This window comes from Eublepharis macularius, chromosome 16 (genome assembly GCF_028583425.1).
Source record: "Eublepharis macularius isolate TG4126 chromosome 16, MPM_Emac_v1.0, whole genome shotgun sequence".
Taxonomy (NCBI): Eukaryota; Metazoa; Chordata; class Lepidosauria; order Squamata; family Eublepharidae; genus Eublepharis; species Eublepharis macularius.
In genome coordinates this window covers 4,322,540-4,349,469 of record NC_072805.1, presented here as the reverse complement: position 1 = coordinate 4,349,469, position 26,930 = coordinate 4,322,540, and the positions used below count along the sequence as shown (strand labels likewise).

At 45.2% G+C, this 26,930-nt stretch overlaps 1 protein-coding gene across 2 annotated transcripts in view; it reads right to left on the bottom strand.

Annotated features, from left to right (window-relative positions):
* The window catches only part of PRR5 (proline rich 5), a 137,896-nt gene that overhangs the window by 28,139 nt on the left and 82,827 nt on the right, over nt 1-26,930 (bottom strand). For both annotated transcript variants that reach the window (XM_055000862.1, XM_055000863.1), the window contains 3 exons: nt 17,645-17,693; nt 14,942-14,999; nt 2,856-2,947 (listed from right to left, as the gene is read on the bottom strand). In XM_055000862.1, the coding sequence (XP_054856837.1) occupies nt 2,856-2,947; nt 14,942-14,999; nt 17,645-17,693 (199 nt within the window). The remainder of the gene's footprint in view (nt 1-2,855; nt 2,948-14,941; nt 15,000-17,644; nt 17,694-26,930) is intronic.

Sequence of the window (26,930 nt, the reverse complement as noted above, 5' to 3'; positions counted from 1 at the left end):
AACGCCATTTTGTTCTGCTCTGATAGGTGTGATTTGAGTAGAACTGCCTCACTCCTCCTGTCAGTTGCATCCTTCAGTTTGCCTTCCCCTTGTTAAGAAGTACTTTTCCAGATGCCAAGCTAGCTATTGGTGCACCCACTGCTGGGATTTGTAGGAGATCAGATACTCCAGGACAGAAAGTAGACACTCTTTTAGCTCGTCCTTCACGTGAGCGCTGTCACACAGGGGCAGCCCACGCCTCCTTGATTTCCTGCTTTAAAAACCTGGGGAAAGGAAAGGCACACCCTGGCTTCCTGGACTAGACAAAACTTTGGGAGCCCCGTCTTCTTCCTCCTCTGCGTCATCAGAATGTTGCAGTTTGGAGTGAGAAAGCCGAAGAATTTTTGAGGGCCTTGTAGAGTCGTGGAGGTAATTCCTCCTGTGTAAACAGCCTTTTATACTGCTGGCTTTGTTGAGGAGGTTCGTCCTCCAATACTTCTTGATCCTTTCTATCATTCATTATCAGAGATCTTAGACTCTGTGACACGCAATCCTTCCTCTGAGAGAGATGAGGGAGAGAAGTTGTGTTTGCTTGAAATGGAGGGAAATCCCTTATGTGCTGCTTTGATGGGCCAGGCAGAGCTTCGTCGGCGTCCAGTGCTCCTGTGGCCTGAGTGGCACACCTTTTAGGCTGGGACTGGGGGCGGGGCAGGAGAGCTTGCTTACTTGCCTCATTGTGACTCATTCTGGAGGGCGCCTTGTGCTTGTGGGAGATTTTTCTTTCTTTCTCTCCATCTGAGAGTTAACACATTCCTTCAGTCAAGACTGGAATGAGGGAGGGACACTAATTACCAGTTCATTTTCTACTCGAGGCCCTTCTGTGGGACCTGAAGCTTCCCATTAACTCACACCTCCAGGTGCCATTTCCTTGGCTGCAGAAGCCTGTTCTGGTGAGTTAGGACTTCCCCACTGTCCCGCATAGTCCCAATGTGTGCTTGCACAGAAGACTACTCGATGAACAATAGCTACAGGTAAGTACAACCCTATTTTATTCAGGCTGGCAGGCAGCCAAAGCCTTTATTAAAAGAAACTCTCTCAGCATCAAAACCGAGGGCTCTGTCAGGCCACACCTCCAGGCTTCTCCGTTCAGCCCCACGGGTGCCAGGAAGGGGCAGGTGCCTTTAATCAGACTGGCGCGACTGGCCTTTGAGAAAGAACCGTTCTGAGGAGGCTCTGTCGGAACGTACTTGCAGAGTAAACTGGTGACAGAAAGTGTAGGCCGCTGTCTCTTGTGACGCCCGGCAGGTAAGGCACACACAACTGACGTTTTTCAGCATGAGCTGGCACACTTTTGAAGAGGCTCCTCTTGAGCCATGACAAAGGGAAAACAGGAACTTTAAATGTAGCTTTATTCTTCACTAGAATGACTATTGATGATAAGAAAAACTTTTAAGAGAAACAATTTTCCTCAGCCTCAAGAATGAGGTGATGAAAAAAGGATAACAGCAATAGAGGTCCTCTCTGCGCAGTGGCAAAAAAGAAAACTGAGGTAATGGTGCTGCTCCTCTTGGACATGTGATGTTTTTGGCACAAAAGTAGAGGGCTTATTTCTACTATGCATATTTTGCAGTTTAAGAAATGAATACAAAGGAGATTTCAAAACGTTAAGATAACTGGCTGAATTGTATATTGCCTTTTACTTCTAGTTTGCCATCATTTTAGGGCCATAAAATTCTGTACCATCTTTGATTTTAACTTTTGAATGTTAAAAATAAACCATACAGTCTGTAGTATCTGAAAGCTATTACAAAGCTGAAGAAAAAGATATTAGTTCTTTCTATCATACGGAATGGCACATTTCAGCTCAACTTTCAGTTTTTGAAGGGGCACATTCTCCCTTACATTCCTCCATGCATCATGAGTTTACTCAGGGAACAAACTGCTACAGTACCCACCGCCCAAACAGGGATCTGGCTCAGAGCCTTCTCTGTAGTGGCACCACCAAAGAAATTCTCTTCCAAGGGAGCTCTGGTGAACTGGCTTATTTCATAGACGTCATGGTATGACAAGCACAATGGGCAATGCTTTGGACTACAAACCTCAGCAGAACTGATGGCAGTGTCCTTAGCTGAAGAGCCACTCAAGAATCCCAAGCGGTACTCTGTAGAACTTTTGCACAAAATTTTATACCTGCCAAGTTTTACATCATAGTTCTCAAAAATCTGTGCAACCTACGCATTTCGAACGGGAATAGAAGGTTGTCCAAGTATATTAATCTCTGGATTGAATTTCAGACTTTTCTTTATAAACTTTGCTTAAAGGCATACATTTTTCTAACAAAATCAAAAAGAGTCCAGTAGCACCTTTAAGACTAACCAATTTTATTGTCTTAAAGGTGCTACTGGACTCTTTTTGATTTTGCTACTACAGACTAACACGGCTAACTCCTCTGCATTTTTCTAACATTTTCTCTGCCTAAACAGTGGCTTGCTATATAGCATTTAAAGGGGGAGGGCACGAGGCACAAACCTATCGGGCATGTTAGTTGCAAGGGGTCTTGGAAATCTTTGTCTGTTCATGGAAATACTGGACACTGCCAAGCAGGAAAAAATGGAGAGACTTTTGAAAGTTAAAGTTACGTTTTCTTCTGACACTGCAGACACCAAGCCCTGCAGAGAGAAGCCACCTATGGACAGTTCCGTCTTGAAAGTTTTCTCTTCCGTGTAATGTCTACATTCAAGCAGGGATCTGTTGCCTTCTGTGGCAATGAGCTCAGTTACGCTCCTCTGGGGATATGTGACAATTTGGGACTGTTAATAAGCCAGACGAACCTCTTCTTTGGAGTTTTCTGGATTCTGCAATAATCAATTACCTACCTGCACAGGATAGAATATGGCCTGAAGCATGGGCAGCACATCACTGAAAAAGAAATCCCAAGTTTCAGCCAAGGTATCCAAAAGTTTCTGTCCTAGAAATAGGAAAAAAAATGTTTAGTCAATGGGCAGAGTGAGGGCAAGTTCAAGTGATGACTACATAGCTGGAAAATCTGAGTACAAAATGTCACATCTGAACTTGTTCTGAAGTACCTGCAAGAGAGATTTGTTTGTGCTCTTGGTCATTACTTCAGGGATTACTATTAGTTATAGAATATGAGCATAATTCTGAATGTAGCCTTTTAAATTCCAACTGCAGATGATATACAAAGTACTAGACATCAGATTTTCTGGTAAACTAATTTCATAGAATCATAGATTTGGAAGGGGCCTTGCAGACCATCTAGTCCAAACACCCCGCCCAATGCAGCCTAAAGCATCCTCGACAAGTATTCGTCCAGCCGCTCCTTGAAGACTGCCAATGAGGGGGAACTCGCCACATCCCTAGGCAATCAGTTCCACTGCTGAATTCCTCTTAACATGAAGAAGTTTTTCCTAACGTCCAGGTCGTACCTTCTGTCCTGTAGTTTAAGCCCACTGTTTTGAGTCTTATCCTCTGTTGCCAAGAGGAACAGCTCCCTCCCCTCCCCTCAGTGACAGCCTTTTAAATACTTAAAGAGAATAATCATGTCTCCCCTCAACCTCCTCTTCTCCAAACTGAACATTCCCAGGTCCCTTAGTCTTCCCTCGTAGGGCTTGGTCTCCAGGCTCCCAATCATCCTGGTTGCTTTCCTCTTCATCTGTTCCAATTTGTCCACATCCTTTTCGAAACAAGGCCCCCAGAACTGCACACAATATTCCAGGTGAGGCCTGACCAAGGTGGTATATAGTGGGACAATAACGTCCTGTGATTTGAATGTTATGCCTTTGTTGATACACCCCAAGATTGAACTTGTATTTTTTGCTGCTGCATCACACTGATTGCTCATATTTAGCTTCCCATCCACACATATCCCAAGATCTTCTTCATACACAGTGCTACCTAGAAGTGTACCCCTCATCCAGTATGCATGCTTTGCATTTTTGTTACAGATGTGGAGAATCTGGCACTGATCCATGTTAAATCACATCTTATTCAAATCTTCCCACTTTCCCAGTGAATTACCTTGGAATTAAATTAACTCAACATCTGGCTAATATGACCAGACTCAAGTACACAGAAGATCTCCAGAACGAACAAAGGCCCTAGCTATTATGGAGCAAGTGGCATCTATCTATCTCCCTTTGTTGATTCATTTTAAAGAACTGAAGAGTTGTCAAAAGTTTCTTAGTGACTTTATCTGGCAAGGCAAACAGGCTACCACTTCAGTGCAAACTTTGCAGAAACTTGTTTCTCAGAGTGGCCTCGCTCTTGCTAATTCATACAATTACTACGAAGCTGCTGAATTTTGCTAGCTAGGTGTCATGTATGCCTGTATACCTGCCATTAATGTGTTTTGCATTTTGTGCTGATCATAACTGTTTGTTAAGGTTGTATTCTGTATACTGTATAAATCATCTAAGAGTGTGTTAACTGCTAACGTGTAATGTTCTGAGCCAGTGGGGGTTGACTGTTATCTCTTGAAAGTATTTACTTTCACTTCTATGGTAAGTGTCCTTGGACGCAAGCTGCGGGCAGCGAGCGATGTATCTTTTCTCAGAGACTGGGATGATTTCACTCTGTACTATGTCTAGCCTAAACTAATCAGTTCCCATGTAACTCTTCGGGGTTTTCACGCCAGAATGTCAATGGACCCAAAGGGTGGGAAGTTTCCCTATAATTAATAGTGCCCTTTTTTGAATAGTCACTTCTGCCAGTTGCTACCTTTGTGTGAACACCTTGAACTGTATGGATCTCTAATAAAGTTGCTTCAACTGGAACACCTGTGTGTTAACTGTGGAGAACTTGAGGGACCTAACTGCCAGGGACTGACACAAGGTTAGTAGTTCACAGTAGTAGTAGTAGTAGTAGTAGTAGTAGTAGTAGTAGTAGTAGTAGTAGTAGTAGTAGTAGTAGTAGTAGTTAGACACGAGCGATGTTTAGCTAAATCTATATAAGTTCTTTGTATCATTTATGAACACAGGCTTCTGATAGCCTGGAAAGACAGCAGCTACCTTAAAAAAGAAATGAAAGTGCAAATATAAAAGTTCTTAAAAAAACAACAATAAACCAGCATAGATAAGGTTAGCTAACAATATCTGTTGCTAACTCTTTGATGTTTCTTGCTTATGCCTCCTGCTTTCAGCTATACCTCTTATTTAAATTTAAAACGGAATGTGACTGATCTGAATCTTTAAATAAAATACCCAAATTTCTCCAAATAGCCATACCTTTCAACAGTAAATTTTCATTGCTTCTAAAAATCTTACTATATAATAGAGAAAGCGTATTCAAGACGACTCACTTCCTACCCTGGTGCACCACAAGAGGGTCCTGATGAGGAGGGAAGTCCAGGCTGGGATCAGGATGGTAGCAGTTGGCAATGCCTGCCCCCTGCCTTCACCCAGCTGGTATAAGGAGCGGAGCAGGTGGCAATGCCCATCACTCAACTTAACCAAGCTCATATTAGGAGCAGAGCAGGTGGCAATGCCCACCCCCCTTCAGCAAGATGGGATCCACCTCTTCAGGGGTGGATACACTTTTCACCTGAGACATTATTCAATAAATATAATAAATATGATCAATAAATAAATATATGAATATATAAGTATCAAGTGTTATATTTATAAAAATATCATAACAATACCAAAGTTAAAACTTACCTATAAAGTCTTAAAATGTGTATCATAAGTTGAAACATAGAATTAATCAATCAGTCAAACTCAGCAGTTACAAGTCAAAGGTGGCGGCTAGGCAACCGATAGCCCAAGAAGGATATATATATTCTAGGCTCCCTTAAACCAAAATGATTAAACAATGATTAAACAATGAATTAATCTTTTCATGTTTTCTGTAGAATTGTAATTCATTGTTGGAGTGATTTTTATATACGATGTGTATTCCTTTAAGATGAAATTGTTGCATGCAACGACAGGCACTTTAAAATGAGGGTGTCTTGGGCTATTATGATACACCCCTACCTTAACATAGTTGGTATTAGGAGCGGAGTAGGTGGCAATGCCCTCCCCCCGTCTTAACCCAGCTGTTATTAGGAGCGGAGAAGGTGGCAATGCCCTCCCCCGCCTTAACCCTACTGGTATTAGGAGCGGAGCAGGTGGCAATGCCAACCCCTGTCTTAACCTAGCTTGTATTAGGAGTGGAACAAGTGGCCCACCCCCTCAGCTTAACCCAGCTGGTATTAGGGCCGGAATAGATGGCAATGCCCGTCCCCCCTTCAGACAGCTGGGATAAGGAGCGGAGAAGGTGGCAATGCCCTCCCACCTTTCAGCCAGCTGGGATCAGGAGCAGAGCACATGGCAATGCCTGCCCCCACCTTTCCTCCAGCTGGTATTAGGAGTGGAGCAGGTGGCAATACCCACCCCCTGCCTTAACCTCCACTTCAGTCAGCTGGGATCAGGAGCAGAGTAGGTGGCAATGTCCTCCCCCGCCTTAACCCTACTGGTATTAAGAGTGGAGCAGGTGGCAATGCCAGCCTCCCCTTAACCCAGCTGTTATTAGGAGTGAAGCAGGTGGCAATGCCCTCTCTCCACCTTAATCCTGCTGATATTAGGAGTGGCAATATCTGTCCCCCACCTTAACCCAACTGGTATTAGGAGCGGAGAAGGTGGCAATGTTCGCCCCCTTCAGCCAGCTGGGATACGGAGCGGAGCAGGTGGCAATGTCCACCTCCTTTTTATTCAGCTGGTATTAGGAGTGGGGAGGGTGGCAATGCCCACCCCCCACCTTAACCCAGTTGGGATCGGGACATGACAGGACACCTGGGTGGCTAGTTGACAGCAAGAGAGGTTGTGGAGAGGCACCTGGCTGCACTGGACGAATACAAATCCCCTGGGCCGGATGGTGTGCACCCAAGAGTGTTTAAAGAACTTTCAGTCAATCTGACTTCTCTTGCTGAGATGTTATTAGAGCAGATTTTAAAGGGATCGATCTGTAAGCATCTGAAAGACCGCTTAGTGATCTGGGGAAGTCAACATGGTTTTGTTCCCAACAGATCTTGTCAGAACAACCTGGTTTCCTTCTTTGATCGAGTGACAAGCTTACTGGATCGTGGGAACTATGTCGATGTGATTTACCTGGATTTCAGTAAAGCTTTTGATAAGGTTCTCCATGACATTCTAATGGGTAAACTGGAAGACTGCGGACTGGACTATAGGACCGTTCAGTGGATAGGGAACTGGTTAGAGGATCGCACCCAAAGAATGGTGGTCAATGGCATTTCATCAGATTGGAGGGAGGTGTCCAGTGGGGTGCCACAGGGCTCAGTTTTGGGCCCGGTACTTTTCAATATTTTTATTAGTGATCTGGATGAAGGGATAAATGGGCTACTCATTAAATTTGCTGATGATACCAAATTGGGAGGAGTGGCAAACATCCAAGATGTCAGTGTGATGCGGTGGCAAAAAAGGCAAACTCAGTCTTGGGTTGTATCAAAAGGGTCTTTGCATCGAAATCGCAGGAGGTCACAGTCCCTCTCTATGCCGCCTTGGTCAGGCCGCACCTGGAGTACTGGGTGCAGTTCTGGAAGTCTCACTTCAAAAAGGATGTGGACAAAATTGAGAGGGTGCAGAGGAGAGTGAAGAGAATGATGAGGGGTCTGGAGACTGAGCCTTACGAGGAAAGGCTGAGGGCCTTGGGAATGTTTAGTTTGGAGAAGAGGAGGTTGAGGGGGGACATGATTGCTCTCTTTAAATATTTGAAAGGCTGTCATTTGGAGGAGGGCAAGGAGCTGTTCCCGTTGGCAGCAGAGGGTAGGACTCGAAGTAACGGGCTTAAATTACATGCAGAAAGGTACCAGCTGGATATCAGGAAAGACTTTTTCACAGTCATAGTAGTTCAAAGGTGGAACCAGCTGCCTAAGGAAGTCGTGAGCTGCCCCTTCCCTGGCAGTTTTCAAGAAGAGGCTGGATGAATATTTGTCAGGGATGCTTTAGGCTCATCCTGCATTGGGCAGGGGGTTGGACTAGAAGGTCTCTATGGCTCCTTCCAACTCTGTGATTCTGTGAATAAAACTCAAATGGATGTCATTCTCTGTGACTCTTTGAAGAGCACGTTTACCCAGTAAAGATCGGATTTCCTCCTGCAACTGTGGGGAGGTGTTCTTAGGAGCCTGACAAGGCAAGGAAGTAGGAGGCAATGTGTGAAACTCTAATCTATAACCAACTTTAATTATGGAAAGACTCTAACTATTGGTAGAAATATGTTGGTAAGTAGCAACAAATTGGCTTAATTCTTCTTCAAACAACACAGAGGTAGATGCTACAGGAAAACCTGGTCAGAAGTGACTCGTCATGTCTATGGTGAGAGCGCCTGTTCCAGGCGCCAGGCATCTCACTGGTAGAGGAGGCACAGGAAGTCCAGGAGTTCAGTCAAAGGGCAGAGCCAAGGAACCAGTCAGACAGGGGAGCAGGCAGGAGGGAGAGTCCAGGAGACAGTCTGAGGTCAGAAACCAATAAGTCCATCATACAAGGGAGCAGGCAGGAGGGAGAGTCCAGAAGACAGGCCAAGGTCAGAGTCCCATAAGCAGGGCAAGGTCAAAGCAGGCTCAGGTACAGAGCTACTGGCAGCAGGGAGCAAAGTTGCTTCCATGCTGGGTGCTGCCCAGCATCTGCCTTTTGTGCTTCTCCTAACTAGGTGCAGGTGTTGTCTCTTCCTCTGATAGCCTTGCCCTGTGCTGTGCCTGTAAACGAGCACTCTTGCGTTGTTCCCACACCGCTGCTTTTGCCTTGTTCTTCCTTCTCTCACCTGGTTCAGGTTTCTCCTTAGCTCTGTGGGAGTCTTCCTTCATGGCAGCCTCCTCAGAGGTTCCTGGCTGTTCTTCCTGGGTTTCCTCTGGAGCTACAGCTGGCTCCAGAGTAGACCCTGCTGGCTCCTCCAGCTCTTCATCTTCTGAGGAGGACTCTGGCGCAAACGCGGGATGAAAAACTAGTTATTCCCGTGATCAAGAGAGTGCGAAACAGGAAGCAGAGAAGTTAGCCGTGTTAGTCTGTGGTAGCAAAATCAAAAAGAGTCCAGTAGCACCTTTAAGACTAACCAATTTTATTTTAGCATAAGCTTTCGAGAATCAAGTTCTCTTCGTCAGATGCCTGATACAGAGACAGAGAAACCACGCCCCGTGATGAAGTGCTCATGAAACAAGCTTGAGATACCCGGAGGCTTGTCGGGCAGGGAGGTCCCCCTTGGGGGCTCCCGGTTGCTGTTCTCCACCTGCACATTCCATTCTCCTCCCAGTCTTCCAGCTCCTTTCCACTTTTTCCGGAGGGACTTTTCATCTGCCCCCGCGGTTTCAGCAGGAATCCTCAGTGTACTGATTGAAGACAGCTCATAAGAGAACTCTTGGGATTCTTCCCTTTTCTGAGGATACACATGCTACTCGGTGTTGTAACACCTTGCTCTGTGTAATTGACTGTGATGATGTTATAGTGATTATGATGTTTTAGAATTTCACATGTTGTATTTCACTTTTGTATATCACTCTCAAATTCACTAAATTATTTTTGTGAACATTGTCTGAAGAATTTAGTTTACTGCATCAGTGCTCATTTGTGTTTTTTGGCAAGTTTGGGTGGGTGAGCATCTTTGATAGCCCCTTTTGGTTTGGGTATTAGGAGCGAAGCAGGTGGCAAAGCCCACCCCTCACCTTAACCCAGTTGGTATTAGGAACAGAGCAGGTAGAAATGCCCCCCCCCCTCAGCCAGCTGGGATAAGGAGCGGAACCAAGTAAAGGGCTGATACGGGTATGATAGCAGAAAAAAGACAACTGTCCCCGCATATGGAACCAAATATACAAATTTACACAAATATTTTTAACACCATTTATCTGCCTTAACCATTAGGCAATGAATGATTGATAACCAGTAACCCAAAATAATCCAAACAACCCTGGACAATGCCTCTAGGGGACTTTTTAACACAAATATATATTGCTCCTTACAAAGAACTGGAGCTTTACAATATACTGTGACTTTTTAACACAAATACATTTTGCTCCTTACAAAGAACTGGAGCTTCACAATACACTGTGACTCCTAAGCATAAATACTTGAAGAGTCCTTGTGATGCCCCTTAACATTTAAAGGGTCCATGTAATGATGGTATGTCGCTGTGGCTGTTGAAGAATTTCAAATGGAAAAATCCATATACTTTAGTCATCCAACAAGAGAATAGGAGGGTCCCCACAAACGTGGGATGAACAAGGTGCCGGTGATATCCCCAACAGGATTCCGGATACCTTCCTGTTTCGCAAAATCAAAAAGAGTCCAGTAGCACCTTTAAGACTAACCAATTTTATTTTAGCATAAGCTTTCGAGAATCAAGTTCTCTTCGTCAGATGCCTGATACAGAGACTGTATCAGATGCCTGATACAGTCTCTGTATCAGGCATCTGACGAAGAGAACTTGATTCTCGAAAGCTTATGCTAAAATAAAATTGGTTAGTCTTAAAGGTGCTACTGGACTCTTTTTGATTTTGCGAAACAGGAAGGTATCCGGAATCCTGTTGGGGATATCACCGGCACCTTGTTCATCCCACGTTTGTGGGGACCCTCCTATTCTCTTGTTGGATGACTAAAGTATATGGATTTTTCCATTTGAAATTCTTCAACAGCCACAGCGACATACCATCATTACATGGACCCTTTAAATGTTAAGGGGCATCACAAGGACTCTTCAAGTATTTATGCTTAGGAGTCACAGTGTATTGTGAAGCTCCAGTTCTTTGTAAGGAGCAAAATGTATTTGTGTTAAAAAGTCACAGTATATTGTAAAGCTCCAGTTCTTTGTAAGGAGCAATATATATTTGTGTTAAAAAGTCCCCTAGAGGCATTGTCCAGGGTTGTTTGGATTATTTTGGGTTACTGGTTATCAATCATTCATTGCCTAATGGTTAAGGCAGATAAATGGTGTTAAAAATATTTGTGTAAATTTGTATATTTGGTTCCATATGCGGGGACAGTTGTCTTTTTTCTGCTATCATACCCGTATCAGCCCTTTACTTGGTTCCGCTCCTTATCCCAGCTGGCTGAGGGGGGGGGCATTTCTACCTGCTCTGTTCCTAATACCAACTGGGTTAAGGTGAGGGGTGGGCTTTGCCACCTGCTTCGCTCCTAATACCCAAACCAAAAGGGGCTATCAAAGATGCTCACCCACCCAAACTTGCCAAAAAACACAAATGAGCACTGATGCAGTAAACTAAATTCTTCAGACAATGTTCACAAAAATAATTTAGTGAATTTGAGAGTGATATACAAAAGTGAAATACAACATGTGAAATTCTAAAACATCATAATCACTATAACATCATCACAGTCAATTACACAGAGCAAGGTGTTACAACACCGAGTAGCATGTGTATCCTCAGAAAAGGGAAGAATCCCAAGAGTTCTCTTATGAGCTGTCTTCAATCAGTACACTGAGGATTCCTGCTGAAACCGCGGGGGCAGATGAAAAGTCCCTCCGGAAAAAGTGGAAAGGAGCTGGAAGACTGGGAGGAGAATGGAATGTGCAGGTGGAGAACAGCAACCGGGAGCCCCCAAGGGGGACCTCCCTGCCCGACAAGCCTCCGGGTATCTCAAGCTTGTTTCATGAGCACTTCATCACGGGGCGTGGTTTCTCCTACCACGATGGTATTTCTCCGACTCTCCCACAAACTCTTTCACGTGCTGAAACTCTGCACACTTCCAGGGACCGCTCCTAATACCAGCTGGGTTAAGGTGGGAGGTGGGCATTGCCAACTGCTCCGCTCCTAATACCTGATGGGTTAAGGTGGGGTGGGCATTGCCACCTTCTCTGCTCCTACTATCAGCTCAGTTAAGGCAGGAGGTGGAGATTGCCACCTGCTCTGCTTCTGATCCCAGCTGGGTTAAGGCAGGGGGTGGGCATTACCACCCTCTCCACTCATAATATCAGCTGAGTAAAGTTGAGTGGTGGGCATTACTACCTTCTCTGCTCTTTATACCAGCTGGGTGAAGGCAGGGGCAGGCATTGCCATCTGCTCCCAACCTGGGCTTCCTTCCTCAGCAGTCCCCTCCGGTGGTGCACCAGGGTAGGAAGTGAGTCATCTTGAATATGATTACTCAATTATATAGTAAGATTAAAATGTTTACAGATGAATTCCTTTCAAGTGCTACAGCAGTGTTCATCAGCAATCATATAGCTGACTTATATGCTATGTAAATTGTAAAAAAGTAATGGTAGTACCCTGTGCAAGCACCAAGTCATTACTGACCCATGGGGGGTGGGCATCACATCACCACATTTTCTTGGCAAACTTTTTATGGGGTGGTTTGCCATTGCCTTCCCCAGTCATCTATACTTTACCCCCAGGAAACTGGTACTCATTTTACCAACCTCAGAAGGATGGAAGGCAGAGTCAACCTTGAGCCGGTTACTTGAACCCGGCTTCCAACAGGATGGAACTCGGGTTGTGAGCAGAGCTTGGGCTGCAGGACTGCAGCTTACCAGAGTGTGTGGGCTCTGCAGAGGAGGCTTAGCTGCTTTGAGTTCATTCTGCTTTCTTTTCATTCCTCTGTGAGTGAGAGAGAGAGAGCGAGCGCAAGATGGAGCCCAGTGCAGGCTCTGCAGAGGAGGCTTAGCTGCTTTGAGTTCATTCTGCTTTTTTTTCATTCCTGAGTGAGTGAGTGAGTGAGTGAGTGAGAGAGAGAGAGAGAGAGAGAGAGAGAGAGAGAGAGAGAGAGAGAGAGAGCGCAAGCAGAGCTGCTGGGGCCGGCTCTCTAGAGCAGGCTAAGCTGCTTTGAGTTCATTCTACTTTCCTTTTATTCAGGGGGTTCTGTGTATGTGTGTTCTGCTTTGAGTTCGTTCTGTTTTATTTTCATTTGGAGAGAGGGTGGGTGGGGCTGTGTGTGTATGTGTGCTGCTTTGAGTTCAGTCTGCTTTCTTTTCAGGTGGGGTGGGGCTCTGTGTATGTGTGCGCGCGCGCACGTGCCGTTTTGAGTTCATTCTGCTTTCATGTCATTCAGGGGTTTCGGTGTATGTGTGTTCTGCTTTGAGTTCATTCTGCTTTCTTTTCATGGGAGTGGGTGGGGCTGTGCATGTCTATGTTGCTTTCATTCTTTAGTTGACTGAAGTTGACATTGTTATGGTTCCCACCGCTTTTGAATGCAGATTGGTTCTGTGTTAGTTAAATATATCAGTTATGGTTATTTGTATTAGTTAAAATATCAGTTATGGTTATTCCAGTTTTATGCTAGGAATGGATAGCTGTGTCCAAGTCACAGAAGGCATACAAGTGTTCTTACGTCTTAATAGCTGTAACTCAAATGGTTCTCCCCACCCTCAGCTGATCAACATCACTGAAATTGCAGTGGACATATGGGTGTTAAGGAAGTTTTAATGAATATTGTTTGTGTGGGACATTGGAATATTTATGAGCATTTCACAATGTCACAACAGCTTAGCCATTGGTAAGGTAGAGTAGGCAGGCAACAACAAAAAAAAGCCATTTTAAACTAAGTATAAATCTAATGCAGCTAAAGTTGAGTATCTAATTTTGTATTGCTCCAGTAAAGCAAAACCCTCTCTGAAAACTTGAAAATTCAATATTCATTAGATTAGGAATTTCAGACTCTGTGGAATTTTGAGAGAATTTTGGAATTTTTTTTCTACGCTGTCAGAGGGAATCTGTTAGAATTTAAATGTGTGAGATGGGTTTTGGATTTTTAGAGCCCCCCTCCTTCTTGCATATTTTAGAATATGATTACAAAGAAATTAAATGTTTGGGAAAGAAAATGGAAGATTTCACTTTTTGTAGAGGATACAGAAAGGAAAAAAAAACCCTTTCTCATAATAGTGTAATTTCCCAAGCTTACTAACATTTATCTTGTCGTAATGCATTGTGCTGGGTTCTGGGAAGTGGCGTCACTTCAGAGAAGCAGTGTCACTCCCAGACGTGATGTCACTCCCAGAAGTGACGACATCACGCATTTCCAGGAGCGCACGCACTTTGCGCGCGCACATGTGATAATAGAGAGTTCCATCACCTCTTTTCCCAGAAAAAAAGAACCCCCTGCTGGCAGTGAATCAGCTTCTGCAGTGTTTTCACTCAAGTTCATATGGCTCTCAATTATGAGTTGAAGAAAAAGTAAACCGTCACCTTAGTGGCTGTAATTTGCTTTCCTTGTTCATTAAGCAAGAACATGAAACCACCACCCAGGCAGAAGCAGCCTCTGTTGGTCTGAAGCCACTGAAGAAAATGGTGCTTTCCACAGGGGGAGGGGCTTGCGTAGGCGGCCAACACAGCCCAGCTGCAACACGGCGGCCCCTCCCAGCAAGTCCCCCTGGTAGTTTTTTTTTTAAGTCAGCAATTTAATAGTTTTTATATTGATGCATTCATATTAAAATATGCATCAAGTTCTCCAAATCTCCAGCTTTCATTTTAAAAAGTAAGTCCCTAGCAGATTTTGTTACAGAGAAATGCTTTTTTTCTGTGTACCTCTGGAAGGAAAGAGGCTAGAGACTTACTTTTTAATAAAAAAACAGAAGCTAGAAATGCAGAGAACCTGACGCATACTTCGGTATAACGGTGTATCAATATAACACTCTTAAATCACAGTCCGACGAGACGAGGAGCGCCCTCTGCAGTAGGGAGAGGAAATGGCAACCATGGGGAGGGTGGTTTGTGTGCAGGCAGGACCAGGGAAAGCTGAACTTTCCCACCCAAGCGGCAGCCTCCCCTGGCTTTGCTGCCTCCTCTCCCAAAAGTATGGAGCGAAGAAGGTTTGAGAAAGATTAGGAAAAAAACAGGAAAACCCCCAGAAAACAAATGCACCACAATGCTGAAAAAACACACACAAAAACCCTTACTTCCACACAGCATCAAACGTGGGGCAAATAACCTGCGCAGAACCCCCCCCCCCCCGAGTTTGGATTTCGACATGCTTCAGAATGAGGCTCAGTGGGCATGTGGCTCAAATACCTTCATAAAACCGGATCTTGTCCCTCAGGATCACCATGCCTTTTGTAAGAAGCTGGTTCTGTTTAAAAAAAAAAACAAAAAAACCCTTTTCAGTTCTCCAATCCTTTCGCTAAGATTTTGTCTTCTACTTTGATCAGACAGTCTTTTTAAAAAATAGTTTATTAAAATATTTTGCTTTCTACTCCAGGCAGTTCTTGGAAAAAATGCCTCAAAGTATGCACAGAGTAACTTTCCTTCAATGATAAAAACTCTCTTCATGATCTTGACATCAAGCAGTATTGTATAAGCCCCGATACATTTTATTTTTATCAGTCTTCATAACTGTGTTGAAGAGCATATTTCAGCCAGTACAGCTTTCTTCACCTTTCGTAAGCCAACCTGCCAAAATTCTGCCTTGGGGAGCCTGAATTGGCTGGAGAGGAAGCACAGAAATGCTTTCAATAAATAAAATGCCCTCCTTTGTTAATTATTCCAGAACCGTCCCTGTTCCCATCTAGCCAACCTGCAAGTAGCCCAGCATCTCACCTACCTCATTCATGCTACCTGCGCCTCCCAACATTCTCTATAACCAACTGCCTTGTTTTGCAGTTATGCATTTAATACATCTACCAGCTGAGAACATGCTTCATACATCTGTTGAAGTGGCCTCCAGTCTTTAAACACTTCGACTGAGGCTTTCTGTGCTCTAATGCAGCTGCTGCTCCATGATTTCCCTGGGTGCATGATTACTCTGAAGTAAGTCCCACTCCAAAGTACACCTGCTTATAATTACAGCCTTCTCCCAGCTGGGGTAGGACTTCTGCAGATACTCACTACCCTTGCTAGGGCTTCTGCCCCACTAGCTCCAAACCTCCTAAATGAGCAGCAACACAAGCAGGCACTGCTGTGCTTTCAAAGGAAGGGAAAGACTACTGCTTGGCCCCTCATGGATCCCCTCCCTTCCCAGCACTATGAACAGCAAGGTTGAGGGGCTTTTCCTCAGCCCCTCCTGGACAATCCCACCCTGGCCAAAGAGGGGCCCAGTCTGCCCAGCTGCACCAAGCCTTGTCCCACGAAGCTGCCTCAGCCTCCTCTGTTGCCATCAGTTGGGCTCTCCCTGGCTCAGCTGCAGCCCCTTTCCCTTGGCTCTGGACCCCCCCCCCTCTGCACTCACGCAGGGCCGCTGCCTTCCCTGCCACTGCCCAGCGAGTCCTAGGATGAGCGCTGTTTATTGTGGCGCCTGGCCTTCTCCTAAAGGTACAGTGCAGCAAATGCCTTGGACTTTAAAGACACTCACCGGGATGAAAAATGTCCTATCTGCGGGTGTCCTGGTGACTGTTTTTGTGGAACACTGCATCTGAGGAACCCCAAAAACCAGTTTGAAAACTCTTATGCTAACACACAATTGTTAAATTCATGAAGCTGGCTTAGAAGTCATCATGACAGCTGAGCATGCTGTTTTTAAACTTACTTTATGATTATGGGACCAACATACCTGTGGGACTGCTTCTCACCATATGCTCCTCAGAGGGCACTTCATTCTGCCAACAAACACCTTCTGGGGATCCCTGACCCCCAAGGACATTTGCTAAGCTTCGGCCAGGGCCAGGGACTCTTTGGCCCTGGCTCCTGCCTGGTGGGACTCTCTCTCCATCGAGACCAGGGCCCTGCGGGACTTGTTACAGTTCCACCAGGCCTGTAAGACGGAGATGTTCCATCAGGCTTATGGTTGTGGTTGAGGCAGGGGCAAACAGCCCGGTTGGGCTCTCTGCCGTGGACTTTGGTCCGCTTGTTTTACATTCTGGCGACCTGCCTGCCCTACCTCCATGATACTGGTGTGTGGGATGTATTATGGTGAGCCATCACATGCTGCATCTTACAGTTTTAACTTTTGTATTGTAGCTATGAAATTGTGCATTTTATCTTTTATTGTGTATTGTTGTTTTAATTTATTGTATGATGTTGTAACCTGCCAAGAGCCCACTTGTGGGGAGGGCGGACAAGAAATCTAATAAATTAAATTTAATTAATTAAAATATTTTTACATATTGCTAAAACATATATGTGTAGCATGATAACCACTTTTTAAGAAAGTAACAGTTTTATATCCTAACAAGGATCAGCATAACATAGCTGTAGATGCCCATCCATTAACTGAGACAAATCACATCATAAAGGATTAATATGATTCTATTTGGGGGCAAATCTTGTCCTTATTATTAAAGCAATGTCCATTCTCACTGAGGTGGTAAACTGAGCACTGAGCATGATCACTTCTAACTGCAGATGGGGCTGTACATGATGCGAGTGTTTTCCCATACAAATAAAATCCTGGCATACAAAAAGGCAGTAGTTTAGGGAGAATTTTAACTTGGCCTTTGCCCTGACATCGTAATTTTCAAGGTGCAGGGAGTTTTTTGTAAGGCGGGACCCCTTTATTAGCAAGTGGAAATAGCGCAGCCCAATCTCAGCTCTATTGCCTCCCTGAGAACTAGGTCTTGTATCCTGCTGTGTATGTGATTCACAGAGAGCTCTAATATCCTGTCTAGATATTCATGAATTGCACCTTCCCGTGTATCTCCAAAAGCTGTACGAAAATTCAAGAAATTTTTCAAGCTGCAGTTTACTGGGATAGAGACATCTGCTGGGAATAATTGGCAAAGGTAAACAACTGGCTTAACAATGAATGAACAAGATTGGGACAAAAGAACAAATTGCACAAACCTGTAAATATTCTGTAAAAAAGGATCCCAGCTCAGTTTTCAGCAGCTGCCTGTTTCAAGGAAACAAAAAATCTTGTCACCATCACAGGGTGCTCTTGTACCTTCTTGCAATGAGGAAGGCTCTTGTGCACAGAAACTGGTCCCACAAGATCCTGTACTGGACATCTTTCATTTTCATAGAACACAAGTGTATTCAATCAGCAAGGTAACATCCCAGGCCATGATTCATGCAGGAAAATCACGGAGAGACTTGATATAAATCCAACCAGACAAATTTTCCTTCTCTTGGGTCATAAATGCACGACAGTTTAATATCTGTACAGATCAAGAACCTAATGTAAGTCCGTAGGAAATCATAGTAAAATGGCACAGGATTTTTACATCTTGAAATTTATGATTCTTTAATGATATTTTAAATATTTTCACAAAATATCATTCCAGGTTCACTGACAAAGGTCACGGTTCCCCTTACCACTTAGGAATGGGTGGAAGTTTTCTGGAGTATTCTAAGAAAAAAAAATTGGTTGCTAGTTCTCTACAATGCAAGTTTATGAGCATGCTTGGACTCCCCATTCTTTATGGAAACTCCAGGAAATATACCCCCCCAAAAGATTATTCCTGAAAATAAATCAGAATAAAACAAAATTACACTTTCCAGAGCTCACGCTGGCACTGCAGGAACAATATAAACAGTCGGTATGACACAGTGCTAAAAGTGTTGGACTAGGACCTACAAGAACCAGGTTCGAATCCCCGCTCCGCCATGGAAGTGCACTGGGTGACTTTGAGCCTCTCGCACTTCCTCAGTCTAATCCCATATCACAGACTTATTACTCTGAGGGTAGAGTACAGGCAAAGAGAACGACATAACAAGCTGCTTCAGGTTCCCATAGAGAGAAAAACAAGACATAAAGAAAAATTTGACTGCCTTTTCTTTCACCACCTCACAAGACTGTAGACGGAGAGCCAAGCCAGACATGCAGGTTTTTAAAGAGTTGGGACTGGGTTCTCCAGACCCAACTTGAGTTCCCTGCAACTACACAGCAGCTTTGGAGAGAAGCTGAGACCCTAAATGTCCTGTGTGTGGGGAGGAGGGGCTCCTCCCTCAAGCTGTTTCGCCCTGTCAAAATATAGATGAGGGAGTTCCCCCCGCGCTTTTCCTGCTTCATACGGAGTATAAAAATAAGAGGGGAAAACTCCTCCTGTGCCACTGTAACAACGGGAAATGGCTGGAGGGCGATGAAGGAGCCCGGCTCTCTTTTTATTTTTTACCAGCTATTTACCCTGACTTGGATAGCCCAGGTGAGCCTGATCTCATCAGATCTCAGAAGCTAAGCGGGGTCGGCCTTGGTTAGTAAATGGATGGGTCGCCTCCAACGGAGACCAGGGTTGCAGAGACAGGCAATGGCAAACCACCTCTCTTAGTCTCTTGCCATGAAAACTCCACTGGAGTCGCCATAAGTCAGCTATGACTTGAGGGCACTCTCCACTACCACCACCTTTTAACTGCTATACAGCTGCGGAAACCTGAGTTGGGTCTGAGCCAACCCTTTAAAAACCTGCATGTCTAGCTTGGCCCTCAGAAAGTGTGGGAAAGGAGGAGGGGGAGGGAAATGGGCAGAGGAGATGGGTCAGATTTTTTTTCAGTGCTTTATTCTCCAATGGAAAAATTTCTAGTTCTAAAGATTCATTTTTTCCTAAAACTCACAGCAATGCTTGTTGTCACCAGTACAATATTAGGCAAGCTTGGCAGTTTCAAAATTGTAATTAAGGGTTTCCAGCTGGTTATCCCTATGCATTAGGTGAGAGACTAAATATATTGTATTGATTTATAAATGAGGAAGAGGAATAAAACCACAAACACATATAACAATCTAAATTCCAAAACATTAGGAAGAACTTCTTGACGGTTAGAGCAGTTCTTCAGTGGAATAGGCTTACTCGGAAGGTGGTGGCTTCTCCTTCTTTGGAGGTTTTCAAGCAGAGGCTAGACAATCCCTCTGATCATGCTGATTCTATAACTCAGTATGAACTTAGAGTCTCCCTAGAGCAGGGGTTGGCAAGTTGCGGCCCGCGGGCCACATGCGGCCCGCTACAGAGTTTTTTGTGGCCCGCCAAGACAGAAAAATCCGCCTTGAACCGAGATTTCCTTCCCATGCGCGATATGAAATTAGCACAATAAATAAATTGAATAAAACTACCACTATTTTATTTAATTTATATTTATTGATTTTTATGATACAATTTATACCTTTTCTGAAATGCAAAGTTAACTAATGAATGCAATCATTTTAAAAGGTGCGGCCCTCCGCTAACCTCCGCTCCCGCAAAGTGGCCCCCGAGCCAAAACAATTCCCACCCCTGCCCTAGAGACATCTGACACATGAAGAACTCGTGTCGGAAGATGCAATGGTAGCCAGGAAGGGTAGTTTAAAAAGATAGAGCTGGCGGCAGGGCAAAGGCTTTGCTATACACTGGGGCTGTGTGAAGGGGCTATGAAATGCCATAAGGGAAACTTCAGCCCATTATAACCTCTCCTGGTCCAAGTCCAGCTCTGGAAGGCAGCTCCAGCCCATTTCCATACCTCACTGCCCTCTGGTTGTGAACCCACACAGTTTTAGACTGGAAAGGTGAAACTGACAGAGCCTTGGGGTAGGCAAAGATGAAATTAACAAACCCTCGGAGGAGAGATCTCTGCCAGCTCTGTCTTTTTAAACTATGCTTCCTGGCTAACGTTGTGTCTCCCTACACTTGAAGAATATGTGCCAAAGTGTCTTGTGTAGAGAGACTCTTAGGCAGATTGTGAAACAGAGAACAGGAAGAGATGAGTTAGCACTTGGCTCTAAATGGCCCTTTCTTATGTGCCCAAGGTATGTGCCCAAGGCAATGCCAATTGCCACTTTGGGGTCAGGAAGGAATTTGGTGAGGGATCCTAGAAGTTTTCTGCCTTCCTCTGGGCATTGAACAGGAATCACTGGGGGATTGGAAGCAGGTAGCTGTGATTTTCCTGTAAAATGCATGACAGTAGTCTAGTCCTAATGCTACCATGGCATGAATCCAGGTAGCCTGATCAGCTGTGTCAAGGTAGGGGGGCATCTTCCAGGGAAGCCTGAGTTTGATAAAGCCTTCAGCTGCATTAACTTGCTTCTCTAACAGCAGTACTGGAACCAGGATAACAACTCTTAGGTTCTTAACCTAGTCTGCAAGGGCTAACTGATTCCCACAGAAAGTGGGGAGCACAATGTCCATTAATACAGATAAATAAATGTTTTCACAACCAGCATCACTTCCATCTTGTCTGGGTTCCGTTTCAATTTGTTCACTTGAAGCAATTTGACTACAGCTGTGAGGTTGTGTCTTAGGACCTCTACAGCATCAACAGGGGATCTGGATTGTGAGATATAGAACTGGGTATCATCCGCATATTGATGACATCCAATTCCAAAGCTAAAGCTAAACATTTTACATAAAGGTTTAATAATATGAGGGATAAGACTGTGCCCTGAGGAATGCTGAAAGAGAGTTCCCACCCTGAAGATAACTGGTCTCCAATAGCAGCTCTTTGATTTGAACCAATTCAGCCCCATGGAAACCCCCCCCCCCCATGAATCCTACATCTGCTGCCAAAGTCCTCAAAAGGATGACATGATCGAGTACATCAAAAGCTGCAGAAATAGATCCAAAAGGAGCAACGAAGAAGCTTGGCCTTTGTCTATATTCAGATGGAGGTCATCAACTAAAGCCACCAGGGCCATCTTTGTGCCATAGGCCAGCTGGAAACAGTCTGGAGCCCCAAAGTTATCTGGAAAGACCTGGAGTTGGTGCACGACTCCTCTCTTAATAACTAAAGTCAGATTAGAGACTGGATAACAACCGGCCATGCCATTTTTGTTTAGGGATGGTTAAGTTGTGAGCAGATAACTTTTTAAGTGGTCAAAGGAAGGCATCTTGAGTTAGTGACATATTTATGATAGACATCAAATGCTCATTTATGTGGTTTTTACATGATTTTAGCAGCCAAAATGGACAAGGATCCAGTGCTCAGGTAGTAGCCTTCGCAGATCCAGGATCCTCTCAATATCTGTCACAGTAACTGGGTCAAAATGGTCCACAAGTGGACTGGATGGTGCATTAAGCAGTGGCATTTCTTTTGCCTCGCCTATATTACAGCTGTCATTCTGATGAGAGGGTATACAAGCTATTTTGTCAGCAAAGAACCTTCCAAAGCTGTCGGACAGTAAAGGTTCAGATTTAGAAGGTGTTGAAATACCTTAAACAGCTGGGCTGATCATGAACCAGCTGATGTGATGGTTGCAGAGAAATAATAGGTTGGAGAAATAATAAATTGGGCTCTGTAGTACATCTATTTGATTCTGTCCAAGTTTTCTGCCAGCATCTTTCAAGGTGTCTTTCAGCCCTCTTTAAGTCACCCGGCTTTGTGGCAAACCATGGGACTGGCTTGCACCCCAAGGGTCAGAGAGGTTGACGAGGAGCAATCTTGTCAATGGCTTCAAGAAGCTTCCTGCTCCAAGCTTGTACTGCAGCCGCAGAGGAAGTGCTGGGAATTCTAAATTCCCCCACAGTGTTTTGGAATCCAGAAGACTCCATGCGTTTCCTTGGGCAGGTTATCTTAATGCTTCCCAGCTTTTAGGGTGTTGGGGCTATATTCACTCTTGTCTTCAGTTGATAAAAGTCAGCCCCAGGAGCAGCGCCAGGGTTTCCGGCATGTGTGGCCGGCCGGCTAGGCGCGTGTGCACACACACCAGCCTGTGTGATGATGTCACGTGTGATGTCATCATGGCCGTCACACAAGTTGGCCCTATTGCTGCAGTGGGCGGCTGGGACGGCGTGCAGGTGGCCTCCCAGCTCTCCTGCTCGGTTGGCCTGTGCTGCCCCAGACGCCTGCCCGTGGCTGCTGTGCCCGGACGGGGGGGTGTGCTGGTGGTGGCAGCAGTGCGGGGCGGGAGGGCTGGGAGGCTGCAGCTCCATGGTGCGCTCCCGCCCCCAGCGCCTCCTCTGGCGCCCCCTCCGGCACCCCACGCCCTGAGGCAACCACCTACCTGGCCTTAATAGGCATGCCGGCCCTGGTCAGACCACAGTTTAAGCTGAATCTCCAATCTCGAAAGAAGACCTCCCTTCAAAGGCTCAGTGCAAAGAAGTAATTCGAAATGTGGCCTTTTTCATGTGTGGGGCATGTCACTGTTTGAGAGGGCAGCAAAAGAGACTATAAAATCCTGGGCTGACCCTAATGAAGAGCATTCAGCATGGATGTTGAAGTCACCCAGAACTATCAGTCGAGGTGTCTCCAGCACCACATCCAAGAGCACGTCTGCCAGCTTTGGAAGGGTGCCAACTGGGAAACAAGGTGGTGAGCAGACAAGCAGAGTTCCCACCGTGAGGAGAGCACAGGCAACACCAGCTAGATTTTGTATTGGAAGTCTGCAGAAGTTAAAGGACTCACAGAGGATAAGAGCAAACCCCTTGCGCTGGCCACCTGCGTGGGGTCTGTGCAGGACTGCATAATCAGATGGAGTTCGTTCGGACAGACATACCGTACCATTTTTTTCTGATCACATCTTCATTATGGAGGCCGGGTCAATTCCCTCTTCCTGCAACAACTCAGCAAGGCATGCAGTTTTATGTCTCACCGATCTGGTACTGTATAGAATTAATGAAGAGATGGGGGGACCAGGTGGCCCTGCACTAGCAATCTATGATTGCTACAGAGATTAGCTAGGCAGAAAGCATCCTGGCTTGACACTGGCCATCTCAGATAAATCCTACCCCATTCCTACCAGTTCCCGTCTGCACTGGAATAATAGACATCCAGGGCTTTTTTTCTGGGAAAAGAGGTGGTGGAACTCAGTGCAGTGGGTTGCCCTCAAAGAAAATGGTCACACGGCTGGTGGCCCCGCCCCCTGATCTCCAGACCGAGGGGAGTTGAGGTTGCCCTCCACGCTGCTCAGCGGCGCGGAGGGCAATCTCAACTCCCCTCTGTCTGGAGATCAGGGGGTGGGGCCACCAGCCGTGTGACCATTTTCAAGAGGTTCCGGAACTCTGTTCCACCGCGTTCCCCCTGAAAAAAAGCCCTGTATACATCATACATTCTGCTCCAGGAGAAGACTGCATCTCACAACTACAAAAGTACGTTGCAGTAATATAGACTGAATTACATTACACAAGGCAGTATAAAGCAATATACTTGTAACCTAAGTGAATTTTTGTGATGTATGGACTGTCTTGAGTTTTGTCAGAATGTTGTATAACTGAAACAGGTGTTGCTTTCATCTTTGACAGCCAATTAAAAATAATGGACTTTATCTAGATTAATGTTCTCCAATCGCAGAATGGACCAATGGTGATATATCAACATAACTCTCTGTAATTTCTCACAGATTTATAGATTTGTTTTGCAAATTGGATATAACATTATTTTTGGCTAATTAGAAGGTTATACAATAGAAAATATGACAATTAAGCATCAAACCAATTATGTTTGTTTATGCTATCATATGAAAAGGACCTTAGCTATTGGCATAAGATAACCTATAAAACATGCAAATTCAGACAGTATATTAGAGTTCTGACTGGAAGAAATCTCATGAGAATCTAGGTGAGAATCTTACATTGGTAAGAAGAAGATTAATGTATTTTCATAGAATCCCAGAGTTGGAAGGGGCCATACAGACCTTCTAGTCCAACCTCCTGCCCAATGCAGGATGGGCCTAAAGCATCCCTGACAAGTATTCATCCAGCCTCTTCTTGAAAAGTGCCTGTGAAGGGGATCTCACCACCTCCCTAGGCAGCTGATTCCACCTTTGAACTACTCTGACCGTGAAAAAGGTTTTCCTAATATCCAGCCGGTACCTTTCTGCATGTAATTTAAGCCCGTTGCTTCGAGTCCTCTGCTGCCAACTGGAACAGCTCCTTGCCCTCCTCCAAATGACAGCCTTTCAAATACTTAAAGAGAGCAATCATGTCCCCCCTCAATCTCCTCCAAACTAAACATTCCCAAGGCCCTCAGCCTTTCCTCATAGGGCTCAGTCTCCAGACCCCTGATCATCCTCATCGCTCTCCTCTGCACCCTCTCAATTTTGTCCACATCCTTTCTGAAGTCAGGCCTCCAGAACTGCACAGGTGCGGCCTGACCAAGGCAGTATAAAGAGGGGCTATGACCTCCTGTGATTTCGATGCAATGGTCCTTTTGATACAACCCAAGACTGAGTTTGCCTTTTTTGCCACCACATCACACTGACTGGTACTATTTAGTTTACAGTCCACTTTTACCCCGGGATCTCTTTCACATACATGACTACCCAGAAGTGTATCCCCCATCCTGTATTTGTGCTTCACATTTTTGTGGCCCAGATGTAATACTGTGCACTTATCTATGTTGAATTGCATCCTGTTCACAACCGTCCACTTCTCCAGAGTATTCAGGTCTTGTTGAATTTTAACTCTATTTTCTGGGGTGTTTGCCACTCCTCCCAATTTAGTATCATCAGCAAATTTAATGAGTAGCCTGTTTACCCCTTCATCCAGATCACTGATTAAAATATTGAATAGTACCGGGCCTAAAACCGAGCCCTGTGGCACTCTACTGAACAACTCCCTCCAATTTGATGAAACGTCACTGAGCACCACTGTTTGGGTGCGGTCGTCTAACCAGTTCCCTATCCACCAAACTGTCCTATAGTCCAGTCCGCAGTTTTTTCCCAGTTTACCCATTAGAATGTCATGGGGAACCTTATCAAAAGCTTTACTGAAATCCAGGTAAATCACGTCCACAGAGTTCCCACGATCCAGTAAGCCCGTCACTCAATCAAAGAAGGAAACCAGGTTGGTCTGACAAAATGTGTTGGGGACAAAACCATGTTGACTTCCCCAGATCACTGAGCGGTCCTTCAGATGCTTACAGATTGATCCCTTTAAAATCTGCTCTAATATCTTCCCAGCAACAGAAGTCAGACTGACCGGCCTGTAGTTTCCTGGGTCATCCTTCTTCCCTTTCTTAAAGATTGAGATAACATTTGCTCTTCCCCAATCTTGTGGCACATTCCCAGTCCTCCAGGAGGCCTTGAAGATGATGGACACAGGCTTTGCAAGTTCTCTAGAAAATTCTATGAGCACTCTTGGGTACACACCATCCAGCCCAGGGGATTTGTATTCATCCAGTTCAGCCAGGTGCCTCTCCACCTCTCTGTCGATGTCAGCTAGCCACCCAGGTGTCCTGTCGTGTCTACTACCATCTCTAGATGGGCTCAAGTTCTTCAGGGAGAAAACAGGCAAAAAAGTCATTAAGCCTGTCTGCTGTCTGATGTCCTCCATCAGAGTTTCTCCATCTACTCCCAACAGCGGTCCAGTTGCCTCTTTTACCTTGTGTTTGTTTCTCACATATTTGTATAAGTTTTTCTTATTGTAGCGAGCCCTCCCAGCCAGACCCAGCTTGTACTGAGCTTTGGCCTCTCTGATGGCTGATCTGCAGTACCTAGTAACCCTCATATACTCCTCTTTAGAGGTCTGTCCTTCTCTCCATTTCCTGAACATTTCCTTTTCCTCCCTTAGCTTATTCTGGAGCTCTCTGTTCATCCACATCGGTTTCTTGGTGCCCTTACCATGTTTCCGTTTTGTTGGAATAGTGAGGACTTAGCTTGCAAAAGCTCCTGTTTGAGAAGAGCCCACCCTTCACTCGCTCCTTTCCCTTCCAGCACACTCCCCCACGGAATGACTCTCATCAAGCCTCTGAGTTCATCAAAGTCGGCCCTGTGAATATCTAACCTACGAGTCTGGCTACGAACTTCCTTGGCCCCCCACAGCAACTGGAATTCAAGGAGGACATGGTCACTTCCCCCTAAGGTCCCCACCACCTTCACCCCATCTACCAATTCTTCCCTGTTGGTTAATATTAAGTCTAGTATGGCCGAGCCCCTTGTAGCTTCCTCCACCATTTGAAAAAGGAAGTTATCGGCCAGGCAGGTCAGGAACTTGTGTGAGTCTTGTCGCTTTGCTGAGCTTGTCTCCCAGCACACATCGGGGAAGTTGAAGTCACCCATCATTATAAGGTCCTGATGTCTGGATACTCTACCAATTTGTTCAAGGAGGGCAGCATCCATTTCCTCTCCCTGGTCGGGCGGTCTGTAGCAGACTCCAACAATACTGTGACACTGAGAGATCTCTGTCTTTTGGTGCTACACCTCTGAAGATGCCAGCCACAGCTGCTGGCGAAACGTCAGGAACTACAATGCCAAGACCACGGCAATACAGCCCGGAAAACCCACAACAGCCAT